General features: G+C 41.2%; 1 protein-coding gene across 1 annotated transcript; it reads right to left on the bottom strand.

Moving 5' to 3' along the window:
• Window positions 1–12,117: 12,117 nt before the first annotated feature.
• Window positions 12,118–14,835, bottom strand: CYR61 (cysteine-rich, angiogenic inducer, 61). Its single transcript, XM_006898368.1, has 5 exons — window positions 14,712–14,835; window positions 14,202–14,415; window positions 13,490–13,849; window positions 13,158–13,369; window positions 12,118–13,050 (listed from the first exon to the last, which is right to left on the bottom strand). The coding sequence occupies exons 1-5, from the start codon at window positions 14,772–14,774 to the stop codon at window positions 12,748–12,750; spliced, it is 1,152 nt and encodes a 383-aa protein (XP_006898430.1). The 5' UTR covers window positions 14,775–14,835; the 3' UTR covers window positions 12,118–12,747.
• Between the last annotated feature and the right edge of the window lie 515 nt (window positions 14,836–15,350).

Here is a 15,350-nt window from a genome sequence, read left to right as displayed (position 1 = left end):
ATCAACACTACAAGGGAGCAAAAGTGGCATCTCTGGTGGCTCGAATCCACCAAGAGAAGTATGGGCAATCTCCTCCCGTGGGATTTACAATCTCCCCAAACCCTCTGGAGGGTCAGCTATGAGTCAGTTCTCACTCTACGGCAATGAAGTGATGATGTTAAAGTAATCAATGGGTTGTTGGTTGGTTGTTTTGTTTTTTTAACTTTCTACTAGTTTATCTTCTGTCGTTCATAGGGTTGCTGTAAGATGCAGTTAACTATGCACCTAATAACAACAAGCAACAGGTTTCCTTTTCTTCCTCCCTCCCACCCACGAATCAACTTAGGTCTCTATATGGTTGCTTATTATAGCTATTCCACATAAGTGAGGTGATATAATATTTACTATATTTTGTTTGCTAATGATCTCTTTTTAGTATCAAAAAAAGCCTTTCCTTGAAGTACTATCAGACTTTCACCACCTCTCCAAGTCAAGAAGATTTCTCTTTATCATGGATCAGAGATAATCCACATACCTGGAGCAATCATTGAAAAGGAAATGTGATTATCACTCTGGCCTCAGCCAATTGCCAGCCATACAATCCTGGAGACAGAGTAAGACGGAGTATTGCTTTCCCTGAGGAGCTAAGTGAGCGTTCTCCTGAACAAAACTGGGATTCTGCTGGCAGGGGATCAAGGGAGTAGGAGCATGGCTCTTGAAGGAGCATGCAACAACATTGGCCACACCAACTACTTAAATGGTTTCCAGGACTTCAGTCATAAATTGAAATTCTATGAAACTATTGCAAAGATTTAAAAAAGATATAAATACTTGAGTCAAAAATCTCCTTAACACAGATCCACTTTTTTATCATGTTGAATTGGAAAGATGGCATCCTTGGTATGTCCTGCTGACTCAATCGTGAGAAATATTGTTGGCAAAAGTCTCCCCAGAAACCACACTGACACCATGAACCTGTCTCAAAGCCATAAACCTGTCCCTGTAACCTTAAGTGCCTTCCTGTGCCCCAAATGTCTCTCTCAGTGATAAACTTGGAGAAGAAATCATCGGAGTACTTACCTTCCATTTTGCTAGTGGGTAAGTAACTTACCTACTTAGGTAAAGTTCCAAATTTTTCTGAAATTCATAAGCATCGCTAAAATGAAAAAAAAAGAGAGAAGTATTCTTTCTTTTAATAACACTAGAAGAAAAGATTGGGATTTAACTTTTTTAAAAATCAAGAGCAAACTCCTCTGCTATCTGTAGCACTTCTCCCAGGAAAGTTTTTGATAGCTCTAAAAATAGACTGTTAAATTCAGAGAAGGTTCAGGAAGGAGTGTGTATCTTCGATAAACTTATCTGATGCCCACTGGAAAAGGTGACGTGATATTACAAATAGAATAAGCACATATCTCCACAAAAACACCCACTCTGGAATCACAAGACCTGGAGGTGGAGACACGTTTGCAAGCAGTACAATAATTTAAACTCGTCAAGCAGTCTGTGTTTTCTCCTTCTTTAACACAGTTTTTCCATATGGAAGACATTTTCCTAATCACTTTTCTAGTAATAAAGGTGCTCTTGATTGTTCCCTTTTCAGAAAGAAAATTTGGATTAAAAAAAAAAGTATTGTAAAACTATTGATAACAGCATTTATCAATTCTACTCATCTCTTTTAACTGTATATTGCTTTATGTGACAGTTTATAAAGCATATTCAATTTCTTTCATAATGTATACATGTTAGTTTTCCACAATTAATGCGCATTTGGTGTTCAATAATCTATAGGTATGTTGCTGTGTGACATTGGTTGCAATCCCTTCCACACTCAGAAGCTCTTTTCCACTTGTTCCACTCCCACTTGTCCTTCTTTTCTTCCCTTTTTTGCCTTTTGAGCCTTGACTTTTTTTTATTATTATTACTTTTGTGTGTGTCTGTGTACTGTCAAATCAGATCTGATTGGTACAGGAGATTGCCCCTCCTTCTTCAGCAGAGCATCTGGTGAATTTGAACCTTGTACCTCTGGGATTGCAGTGCAGCTTCTTGCCACTAGGCCACCAGAGCTCCCTTGAGCCTTGATTTTTATGCAAATGCTGTCTTTTTGGTCTCATTTGTGAACACTACACTCCTCCGTAGTGTTATTACTCACTTTACAGGTTTGTCTACTGTTTTGCTGAGAGAATCTAACCTTTTTCATGGGTATAATTCAGTGACACCAATTATATCAACCATGCTATTAAACTGTAGTCAATATTCATTGATGATTTTTTATCACCATAAACAGAAATGTGGTTCTTTCCTCTCTCTTACCCTTGATAATCACTATTGAACTCTGCTCTCTGTATATTTGCTTATTCTAGATATTTCATATTAATGAAATCATATAATATTTTTACTTATGTGCTTGACTTACTTTATTCAACATGATGTTCTCTAAAAGAAATTGAGGTTTTAAAGATTGTTCCTTGCTGCCCCTCAATACCCATCACATGACTTCTGTTCCCCAATAATCTCCATGCTCGCCAACTGCAGAGACTCGGCTCCAAAGAAAGAAGCTGCAACTGGGCTCCCATCAGTTGCTACCATGCAGAAGCGATCCACTCCTGCCAGACCTATTTTTTCAAAATGAACTACCATTTATTCTCTTAAGTCTCCAATGTTTTTAAATATTGCCAACAAGTTCCAGTTTTCCCAAACAGTATGCAAGTTGGATACCTAGTGGGTAAGGATTTGTGTTGCTGACTCAAAGGCAGGCTGCTCCAATTCACCAGCTTCTCTGAGGCAGAAAGATGGATAATCTCCTCTCATGAAATTTACAGCCTCTGAAAACCCACTAGAGGGTCAGTTATGAGTTGTTTTGGCTCAGTGACACCTAACAACAACAACAACACCACAAGGTGAACAAAACATATCTGTTGCCCAAATCCCACCCACGCCTCCAGTTTGTAACCTCTGCCCTGGAACAATATAGAACACACTTCCTCTCATTTCTCTATGAAGAGCTGGAGATGTTGTGCATAGAACCCAAGCTCCTTTAAATCTACTCTTGGTTAACGTTCACTCATGGATTGACAAAGCATTTCAAGGAGTTTGCAATTCTGTGGGGAAACACACAGACAATCAGAATTTGGTGTTTTCATTGCAAACAGGAGGATTTACATGAGGAAGTAGAAGAAACAGCACTATTTGTCTGCTTTGGGGTTGTATCCCAGCAATGACCAATCTAAACTTAATCCACTACTATCAAGTTGTTTCTGACTCATTGTAATCCTGCATATATATGGTGACTATAACTACTCCATAGCCTTTCCATGGCTGTAATATTTTTTTGGGGGTAGACTGCTACATATTTTTCCAGTGGAATGGTTGATAGGTTTAAACTGTAGTTTCTGTTAGCAGTCAAAGGCTTTACTACTACTGATGATGCCATCGAGACAAACCTGAACCCTGTCCTGTCCTGTGCCATCCTCACCATCTCTCACACACTTGAGTTCATTGCTGCAGTCACTGTGTCAATCCATCTCACTGGGTGTCTTCCTCTTTCACCGACCCTCCGCCTTTCCAAGCATGATGGCCCATTCCAAGGAATTGCCTCTCCTAGCAACGTGACCATAGGAGATGGAGCTTCTCCACTTTTTCCAAGACATATCTATTTGCTTTTTTGATAATTCATGGGATATTCTTCTCCAGCACCACTACTCAAAGGCACCGATTCTTCTTCTATCCTCATTATTCTAGGGCAACTGAGCCAAGCACCATGTCCTACCACAGCCATGAAGATTTGGAAAAAGTCCTTCTCTAGAGCTCTTAGGAGAACGTCCATTCATTCTCTTATCTCACAGACATCCTAACTTAGGTGTGGGTTCATCCTTCTGATGAACAGCAGTCAGTGACTTAAGAGCCTGCTTCAGAAGCAACAAATGCTGGCGAGGTTGTGGAGAAACTGGAACCCTGATTCACTGTTGGTGGGAGTGTAAAATGGTGCAACCCCTGTGGAAAGCAGTATGGCGCTTTCTCAAAAAGTTGCAAATAGAGATACCATTTGACCCAGCAATTCCACTACTGGGAATATACCCTGAAGAGACCATAGCTGACATCCAAGCAGATATATGCACACCCATGTTTATTGCAGCTTTGTTCACAATAGCAAGGAGTTGGAAACAACCTAAGTGCCTATCAACAAACGAATGGCTAGAGAAGCTGTGGTATATTCACACAATGGAATACTATGCTGCATTAAAAAACAAGGAACTCATGCAATATTATTCAAAATGGTTGACTCTGGAGAACATTATGCTGAGTGAAATATCCCAGTCACAAAAGGACAAATATTACATGATGCCACTGTTGTAGAATGGGACTGTCCTTGGGGTTGGGGAGAGACTGAGTAAGATGGGTTCAATAATGTATACTGCACTGAAACAGAGGAGGGAGAGAACCGTCTAAAAGAGAGATGTAACTGGGTATTTCTGTCATCACAGGAGACTAGAGCGAGGGCTGCATGGTGGAGGGGACCTGGGGGAGGGTTTGTAAAACAATGAAATAATCTTTTCTTTTACTTTTCCATAATTTTTGGACTCATGTACTTATAACTTATTAGTCAAATTTGTGTCTTCTAGGTTGCAACACCCCCATGATACATCTTCAAGGATATGTACATGTACAGCCAAGCATAATCAATAAGAATGCATCTGAATTCCAAAATCAATCTCCATAATAGTCTATGTGTTTCCTACTGCCAAAGGGGCCCTTTAGAGTAGTGAGAGAAGATCTTCACCCTGAAACCCACAGCGTCCCTTTGCAGCAGGAAGTAGCTAAGAGAATGCGCCGTCCCCTTTTCCTTATGACTCAGGGTGAAGTCTCTCTCAGGGAGGAGTGATAGGGAATGGCAAAGGACACACTGACAAAGAAGATTAATCAGAACTGGCTTTGACAAGCACTGTGGCATTTGGACAAGAACAAACTGGGAGGAGGGTAGAGAGAATAGTGCAACAATGAATGAGTGGAAGCCCAAAATCTCTGTAAATGTTTATGAAAATTAATAAAATATAATTATGGAAAAAAAAGAGCCTGCTTCAGGTAATCCTGATTCTGAAAAATTCAAAATAAGATCTGGAGCCCCTACTCATACCTACATGAGCATGAAGCAGGCCTAGAGGAAATCTTAGGCATGAATAACAGAACTTTTACTCTTTCTGCTTTTGCTGACTTTAGAGAATGGACTTTTGAGAAAGGAGAAACATTTATTCCTCCAAAGAATCCATACTGCATAAATTTCCTCCCTAAGATGGCCTTCGAGACCCCAAACACAGATGGTATAGATGCCTTTGATTACTTTTTATTGCTGTGATAGGAACAGTATCACTTATTGTTTCAGAAATGTTTCACTCAATCACAAAGACTTTCCTACCTATTTGTCCTTCAGAACCCAGCAAAGAAGGCAGCTTCTCCAGGAAGCCCTCTTTGATCCTAACCCCAGGTGCCTTTCTTCTCAATTCTCCTCTGTTCCTTATTATTCTCATTTCAGTGTGTTATTGACCTTGTGGTACAGACTGCAAGACACAGCATCATCCACCAATATCTGTTTTCCTTTCTATGGTAGAAGGATCTCTGATTTTTCAGATAAGTACATGGCAGATCAAAATAAGAATGACATTTCCTAGCTTCTCCTACAGACAGGTGGAGTAATTAGCCATAAAGTGAAATAGGGAATGAGGCCATACATGGTCAAGCTATACAGTATCAGAAGACAAATACCCTGAAACCTGCAGAAGCCGTGTCAGCCCTGTCCTGCCTATCTGAGTTCTCATACGGACAAGAAGAAAATGTTTATGTCTCTCAAGCCATTGCTATTTGGCTTTTCTGTGACTTGTAGTTGAACTAATCTTAACTCATTTTTGCATATGCATGTATGTATCTGCTATCACAAAGTTAAGGAACTTTAACTTGCTAGCACTGTGCCTGGCATACAGCAATGCCAGACAGGTGTTTATGGACTAGTTGTATGAACGAAATAAAGAATGACTAACAGGCCGGGGAAAACCCAAGGTGACGTAGAAGGAAGACGATGTCCCAGTGAGGGAATGGGTGCCTTCTAAATTAGCTTCAGCTTAAGACAACATCTACCCTATAAATTCTTAATGGACGCCTACTTTATGCCAGGCACAGTGTCAAGTAGCATTTTTAAAGTGGTTAAAAACAAACAAACAAACAAAAGTGTCTGCTCCCATAGAGGTTCTAGAAAAGAGAGACATAATAAATAAGCAAGAAAATATCAAGCAGTGCTACATACTGTGCTGAAAGTAAAACTGCTTGATACAAGGAACTACTTTACTTTAGACTGGGTGATCAGGGAGGGTTTCTTGAAGAAGGTAGCCTGTAAGCAAGGAACCACATGAAAACAAAACTTCTCAGTCTGGCCTAGGTGTGTCTGAAGTAGAGGAACCCAGGCACTGAGGGGAAACCTGCATGGCTTTTTCAAGGAAAAGGGAGAGTATATGGAAATTACACAAGTGAGGGAGAGAATAATATGGAGACAGGATCGAGAACTTTGTCTTAGAGATAAGGAGCCCAGTAATCTGTTGGGGTCTTTTAACCAAATAATTGACATGTTTGAACTACATTTTTCACTCTGGATCCTGTGAGAATGGGTGATTAGAGGGCAAGAATAGCAACCCATGCCATTTGGGTTATCTATTCTTGCATAACAAGCAACTCCCAAAACTTTATTGCCTTTGGTATTATTGTTATGTCCCATCAAGTCAACTATGACTCACAGCAACTCTATGAAAAACAGACTGGGATTTTGCCTTATCCTACATCCTCATACTCTCTGCCCCATCCTGAAGACTGGTATAACAGTTACGGTATCAGTCCCCCTGGTTGAAGGTCTTCCTCTCTTTCTATGATGCTCTAACTTTCCCAGAATGATGTCTTTTCTCAAGGGCTAGTCCCTCCAGATGACATGCCCAAAGTATGTGAGTCAAAGTTCATCATCCTTGCCTCTAAGAAGCATGCTGGTTGCACTTCCTGTAAGACAAATCTGCTCTTTTCCTAGTCCATGGGATATTCAGCACAAATTGTTTTGTCCACTATTTGGTGGGTGAGGAATCTGGGAAGTTTCTCTCCTGATCATAAGGTGCCTGCTGGGACAAATGTGGCTGGAGGGAGGATTCACTTTCAATACAGTTTCTTTATGATTTATCCGTTCTGACCTATCTCTTTCTCCACACAGCATTTCCCCCTCTAAGGCTACTCCATGTGGCTTAGGTTTCTCACAGCCTGTTTCCCCAAGCATGATATCCTTCAGGGACTGGCCCCCAAGTATGTGAAATGAAGTCTTATCCTCCTGGCTTTGAAGGAACACCTCAACTACTCTTCTTCCAAGACATTTATTTGTTCTTTTGGCAGTTTAGGAAATAAGGCAGTTCTACTCCATTACACAGGATCACTTTGGATTTGACTCAACAATGTATTACACACAGGAGGAGACTGTACGTCTTTCCTTTTCAAGCAGCTGGTGGATTTGAACCTCACACCTTTAAGATGGCAGCTTAGTTTCTTACCACTAAGCCACTAGAGTTTCCTTTAATAAATAAATAGGAGCAAAGGCAAAAGAAGGTCATGTGAGATGGGTGATATTATTTCATCACTTTTGAAAATAAGATGTGGCAGAAGTGAGGAGACCATGCCAGTAATTTAGGCAATAGTTGATTGTGACTTAGATTTAAATGAGAAAGAGGTGGATTCAGAAAAACAGTTGAGCAGGATATATAAGAACAGTAACTGATGTGTCTGATCACCATAGAACTGAATCACTTTATAGGAGTACATGAATATATAAAGTGAGTCACAACTAACTCAGTGTCCTAAGGACAAATACTGTGTAAGACCGTTATTGTAGAAGTAGAAAGATAACCAGCAAAATGTGTACGAGGATCCAAGGGGAGAGGGTGGGAACAGAGATGGGAGGATGGGCAGGTGGGAAATCATAGGGTCACACAATTTGGTGGGTAGAAAGAAGGGGCAGAAAAAGGAAATGGGAACAATCTGGCAGGGGATCTGGAAGGACTAATGGTGGGCATAGGTGAAAGGCAGTTAATTTTATAAAATATAATAAATGGGAATGATACCATGAAACATAAATGATACTGTGAAACACTATGTATATACACTTTGTAAGCAAACCAATACTAAATAAAAAATTTTTTAAAGCTTTAAAAAATATATTACCCACAAAGAGAGTCAAAGGTAGTGAAAAATACAAAGACAAAAAATATATATGAAAAGACTTTGAAAATTGCACTTGAAATTTTAGAGGAAGGGAAAGAATTCTCTTGAGGAGTAGCAGTCCTTATTGGTCATTGTAAAATGCAGTGTAAAGTCAGCTGGGGAAAGGGGGTGGGAGAGAGTCCCAAATAAATCTGTGCTATTAAAAAAGACACATACATCAGTACTATCGTGCTTCAAATGTGCTTTCTTTTAAAGCATGAATTATAGTTCAATAAAGCCCAGGTATCAGGGCATACAGTGAGATGACAGTGTGGATCTCCAGATGCTGAGAGAGCTTCAAGAATCACTAGGTCTTGTAACCAGACGCACTTAAAAGAGTATAGTAGTTTAACAACATCACATTTCTAAGGCTACATGCAAATAACTGAATTTACCCGTGAAAAGACCTGAGCAGTTTTCACTTTATACATTCAGTTACTTGAGAAAACAAAACTTTTGAGATATAGGAGTCCACACACCAAAGTGCAGCAATGAATGAATGGAAATCCAAAATCTCTGTAAATGTTCATTAGAATTACTAAAAAAATGAAAATAATTTTTTTTTAAAAAAAGGGAGGGAGAGGTTTTTAATGAGAAAAAAGGTTGGGAGTTAACATCTTATTTTAACATAGGAGAGAACAATCCAGAAACTTATTCAGTTACCCAGCAAATTAGTGGCAGAGCCTGTGATAAAAGGCTTGTGTCTTGATTCCAGTCAGGGATCCTTTCCACTGCACCATCTGCCATTCTTTCCACAGCATAAGTTTGTATGGTAGGATATTCACAGTGGTCCCTTGACACTGCCCATCTGACTTTCAGAGAGTGTGAGGAGGCAGGGAGAACCGAGGGTGGACAAATCCAATCTACTCCCTCTACTGGAAAGATAACTTAAATATGCCTTGTTAAGCTTGGCTCGGCCGCTTCTCTTTGAGGTAATGGACTGTGCTGCTAAATACCCCAAAGATTATTTATAAAATTAACTAAATATCCAAGTTTCTGAGGTCAACACAAAAGCACTCAGTTGTTAATTCTTGACCAAAAAAAGAAGCTCAATATCACCAGGTTAATTTAGGCTGAAAAAATGAGGAGTAGCAGAGTCTTTGCTTTCTCTCTCTCCGTGTGTGTGTGTGTGTGTGTGTGTGTGTGTGTGTGTGTGTGTGTGAGAGAGAGAGAGAGAGAGAAATTACTGACTGCTGTGCAGTGGCTTCCAACTCCTAGCAACCCTCCATTGAATTTCCTAGACTGTCAATCGCAATGAAAAGAAACAGCCCATCCTTCTCCTGAGGAGCCTCCAGTGGATTCAAACCACCAGTCATGGGAAGCCTGATGGTTAGCAGTAAAAATAAACAACCTAAATTTAAAATAAAATTAAAAAAATTCTCACTACAGACTATGCCACCAGATCACCCCATATAGATCATATGATGAACATATATATAACAAAAGAAAGACATCTCAACATTGTCATTGTATACAACAAACAGTATGTAATTAAAAAAAAGACATATCAACATTATGTGTACAGAAGTCATGGTTTTGTTTTTATTTTCACAGCATTTGATGTGGAGTTCATTTAGATCTGGATATAATATATATGTTCTAAATATCATCATTTAATTCTTTTATCATTTAATTCTTAATGACTTTGGGCCTTTTTGGTGTTTTATTCTCTAGAGTCACAGGTTATTATTAGGTGCTATTTAATTTATTATTTTTTTAAAACTCATAATGACCCCATGTAACAGACTAGAGCTGCCCTATAGAGATTTTTTAGGCTATAGTTTTTATGGGCACAGAACACCAGGTCTCTCACTCATGGAAGGAACAAAGGGGTGGGTTTGAGCATTTTGGCTAATAGCCAAGTGCTTAATCTTTGCTCCACCAGGTTCTACTTTATAGTCACATTAAGTAGATATAATTTGATTTTACTTAATAACTGAATATTTATTGTGATTAGAATCAGCACTTGCACCTCACCTTCTGTATTAATGGAATAATGTCAATGTTCCCAAAGTTCAGGGTTTTCTGTTAAAGTTTGTTTCACATTTGAGCATTTTTGGACAAATATTGCCTCCCCTCACACTTAAAAGATCCATAAAGAATTGCTCCTTGATCTCTGTGTAAAAAGCAATTTGTTGGACTAGGGGGTTGAATGGTAATCCCCTCAGGACTGGTGCCTGCGAGTGTGTAAATCGTGCCTGTGGATTTAAATGTCTGTTTAACAAGATTTTAGCACATAACTATCATTATATTTCATGTGTTATAATTACAATGACAAGTATAACTGCATCTGAGATTGGGCCAGGTTGTAGTTAAACTCCCAAATACCTTCAATGCTGTATGCCTCAGGCAAGAAAAAAAATGACTACTCAGACAGTACAAGCTGTAATATCTCAGACAAGACATTGTCAAAATCAAGAGTGAAGACTTCCAGCCATAGCCCTTACCATCACGTACATATATTATTAACCTTTATGTATTTATAAAAGGCTTCAAAATAGGTGCTTATACCGGGTTTTTCTGGTAATTCTTCATTAGCGTATCAATTCTAAACTCTATTGAAAAAAAACAATTACCTTAACAGGGCCCCAAAGCTTCCAGTCTCCCTCTTTAAAACCCTTTCATTTATTGCCTGATATTTCAAGTACACTTTCAACCAAGTGCGTTATTAAAATATTTCACGGTGGATTTGACCAGGAACCTATAGGGACGATGAAAGGAAAACGTCTCTCTGTAAAATGTTAACCTTAACCCCAGTACCTCTATAGACGTAGATTCTTTTAACACAGGTTACCAGTATTTTCACAGGAACAATGTCTTGACTTCTGGACCTGTGATTTAAGTCCTTTTCTTTAGGAACATCCTGCCACTAGCCTTTGACATTCTGCATAGTCAACTTCAGCTTTTCCCTTCCTCCATCAAATATGCTGTTTGTTGTTTAGTGCTGTCAGTTCCAACTCAGCAACCTCATGTGACAGAGCAGAACTACCCAACAGGGATTTTTTTGACCCTAATCTTTACTGAACTGCTAATTTTTCTGCTGGCAGCAGGAGTGCTTAACTTTTATGGTTTATCAGGGCTCCTTCCATTACAATAAGTATGATATAAAAAGCAAAGGGGGATGGGATAGCCTGGGCTTCATTGTTGAAAAAGTACTTGAAATTCTTTGCATTCCTTTGCATTTAACAGCATGTTTGCTTAATCACTGGCTTATTAGGATTAACACAAATCATTGCTTCAAACTCATTTAGTGAAAACAAACTCACTTCAATAGATTTCCAAGAAGATTTCTCTGATCCCGGACAAGGGTGAATTCTAAGTGGCTTTGTTATTTTTGGGGAATATTGGAAGCTATAAAATGATAACCAAGTGTCTCTTCATCACATATTATACAGTCTGTCAGTTTTGCCATAGATTTAAATAGAGACAGCCTACACCATAAGCCTTTCATCAGTGTTTTTCTCTTCTACCAAAATAATCTGTGCAATAACCCTCCAACTTAAAATAATGAATGAATCTTTTCTATCTCCTTCGTGAGGTGATCGTGGACAAAGAGCCTTAGGCTTTAGATTCTTAGAAAAATAAAGTTTATTTTAAATCACAAATTTGTTCCAGATTCTTTGTTACTATCTCCAGTATTTAGTATAACATCTGGTACCTACTTAACACATGGCTCTAAGACAGATTACATGTGAAAGTTTTTCTTTACTGATGAAATAAATATCATTGGCCAATTTTTCTGTAGGTAATTAGTTCAGTGCTATGTCCCAAGCATTTGAACAGTTTTCGGATGAACCTCTATGAGCTAGATTGTTCCAATGACTTTGGACTGTTTTGAAAAGAAGTACTGAATGGCAAACACTGTAGTATTAGGTAAATATTTCTTTATTAAATGATTAATTCCATAAATAAATTCTTTTCATTGAATATAAAATTAAAATCATTTACAAATTATTCCAGTATTACATTTCTCCCCCCCAAAAGAAGCTACATTTAGATAAATAAAAACATTCAATCTTAAAAACACCTGATTTCTGTTTGCAGTTTAGAGCGCAGCTGCCTCTCAGTCACTCACGGAGTGTCATCTCAGGAAGGGATGGATTACTCTCCAATTCTGCCAAAGACTTTAATGGTCTAGCTAATCTTATTATCTTTTACAACTGAAGAACTGAAGGATAAAAAGTCTTGGGGGGAATACATTGACCAAATAATTTACAAACAGAAAACAGAAATCATCAATACAAGCTCCAAAATGAAGCAGTAACATGTGCTCCAGTACTATGAAGCAAAGAATTCTCAAATCGCGGCTGCATCAGGGTCCCTCGGCATCATCGTATGTGGCCATTTCAAAACACCTCAGTACTTACTCAAGAATGAGTAATGCATTCCCTCTACAACAGAGTCCCTCCACCCAAACCGCCCCCACCCCATCTCTCCGTGATTCTGGCAGCATACTCCCTTGGTTGTGCACCCTTGCACTGGAAGCCCAGCTAGCATTTAGTCCCTAAATTTGTGAATGTCGTTGAACAGCCTGTAGAAAGGAAAGGCCGCCTCATTGGCATGTGGGCAGTTATAGTTGCATCTGCAAGACTGAATCATCATGACATTCTTGGAGAACATCTCCCCATCTTCACAGCGGAATCGCATCTTCACAGTCCTGGTCTGCTGGGGTGTACAGCACCGGCCATCTACACAAGAACCACAGTACTTGGGCCGGTACTTCTTCACACTAGAACACCCTGCATAAGTAAACTTGACTGGTTCTGGGGATTTTCTGGTCTTGCTGCATTTCTTGCCCTTCTGTAAGAAAGGAAGAAAAGTTAAGAATATTCCTTGTTCTTGAAGGAGAAGTTCACATCCTCCACCCACCTGCTGAGAAACAGTCTCAAGTCACCAAAGGAACTTACTTTCAGGCTGCTGTACACCGACTGTCCACAAGGCCGCACTTCACAGATCCGAGTTTCTTTAACTAGGCGGCATTCAGGGTTGTCATTGGTAACTCGTGTGGAGATTCCAGTCCCACAGGTCTTTGAGCACTGGGACCATGAAGTTGTCTGAACGATACACTTCTGGCCATGCAAAGTAGGATTGTACAGGATGTGAGATTCCAGTCCAAAAACTAGAGCAAGAAACAAGAAGGAAGATTCACTTAGAGGCACATCACAGAAACATTCGGAAATGCTTTTTCAAAGAAGTTTTAAACTAGCTTCAAGGTCTTACAAGCAGTTGCTCTACTTACCAGGGAGCTGCTTCAGCAAGCCGCTTTTTCCAACTGCAATTAATTCATTGTTCCGAGTTAACTCCACCTCTGAGGCATCCAATTCTTCCAGCTCCTTGTTAAGAAGGCTGTCCCTGTCCTCTGTGGGGTCCTTGGCACCATCCTCATCACAGACCCATTCCTCACAGCACTGCCCGGTAACTTTGACCAGCCGGGGGTTAGGGCAGCCCAAATTGGGGAGCGATAACTCCTGGGGACACAAAGGAATGCAGCCCACCGCGCCATCGATACATGTGCACTGATGTTTACAGTTGGGCTGGAAACTCTCTCCGTTTTGGTAGATTCTGGAGTTATATTCACAGGGCCTGCCCTCTGACTGAGCTGCAAAGATCATCAAAAAAGAAAAGGAAAAGGTGGATGAAGTCACAATTCCGAACCAAGGCCTAAAACTCACACGTATTTTCTGCTCTGTTAGATTCAATTTATGGTAAAGTTCTCTATAATTCCCCGGAGACTCCAGACCAGAACAATAAGTTAGTCAGGAATCACTTTTCCGTATGCGCTTTTCCTTGGGCCCAGACACACTGAATTGCATTCCAGACTGCTGAAATCATGTGCCTTTCTGCCAAGCTACCAACAACAAAGCATCACCATACATGGTCTCAAAATTACTAAACTTCTGGACTACGGGGACTATTATTTTTTTAAAGGGGCCAAACCACAAGCATCTTACCTCTGCAGATCCCCTTCAGAGCGGTAGAGCTGGCGCCGAAATTGCATTCCAGCCCCTTGGTGTGGTCGCAAGGCTGCGTTTTGCTGCAGTCCTCGTTGAGTTGCTTGGCGCAGACCTTACAGCAGCCGCAGCCGTCCCAGACCAGCCCGACGCCCGGGGCGCACTTGGGCGCCTCCAGGGGGCAGTGGCAGGCAGCGGGGCAGGTGGCGAGAGCCTGGAGGGGGCAAAAGAAACGCGTGAGACTTGGAGAGGTGCTCAGGGAAAGAACCCGGAGTCTCTGACCCTGAGGACAGGCAGTCTGTGATCTTGTCCAGCCGGGTCACCTCCTCCGGCAGCTGCGCCCATCAGGAGGCCCCTCGACACGTCTTCAAGGGGGAGCTTAAAGCAACAGCTACAACAAAATGCCCCAAACCTTGGAGGTTAGCTTTTCCTCCCGCAGGCAATCGGGAGAAAGGGGAAGAAGTGGGAGAGCAGAGGGAAAGGCAGTGGGCAAAAAGAATCCCAACTCACCAGCCCGGTAAAGTGAAGAAAGATGACTGTGAAGGCGAGCGTCCTGGCCATGCGGGAATTCATTGTGGCGCGCAGGAGGAGCCCGGGGAGAGCGAGGCAGCAAAGACACCAACGCACTGGTGCGCAGCGGCGGGACCCGGAGCGGTAGGGTCGGTGCGGCACGGAGGACGAAGCACCGGTCAGCGGCGCGGGTCGATCAGAGAGCTGGCGGGCTGGCGTCCGGCTCGAGGAGGCGAGAAAAGTGCGAGCGTTACTCGGGGGCGCTCTAGCTCGCGTTCTGCCTAAGCGCCGGGAGCCCGCCTTTTATATGGGCCGGCGCGGGCCCGCGTGTTGCAGTGACGTCGGCACTGTCTGCCGTTCCAGAATTCTCAAACATCTCAGGAATGCTGGTTGGCGCGGGCTGCTGCCAAGCACCTCCCTGGCTCCGTTGCACCTTTTTTTTTTTTTTTTGGTCCTGGACCCGTCAAGAAAACAGTCCGTTTTTTCCACTTTAAAGAACGACTTCTATTGGGGAGGGTTTAGGTGTTTGGCGTTTTTTGTTTGTTTGTTTGTTTTTAAGTGGTGATGTTGATGTGGTTGAAGGGGGGTCTGGGGTATGAGGGAAGACAGTTCAGCACTTCGCCTGGACTAGAAGGGTGG

The sequence above is a fragment of the Elephantulus edwardii genome, unplaced genomic scaffold, assembly GCF_000299155.1.
Source record: "Elephantulus edwardii isolate Elephantulus edwardi_28Jun2011 unplaced genomic scaffold, EleEdw1.0 scaffold00227, whole genome shotgun sequence".
Lineage (NCBI taxonomy): Eukaryota > Metazoa > Chordata > Mammalia > Macroscelidea > Macroscelididae > Elephantulus > Elephantulus edwardii.
This window is presented reverse-complemented; position numbering and strand designations above follow the sequence as displayed.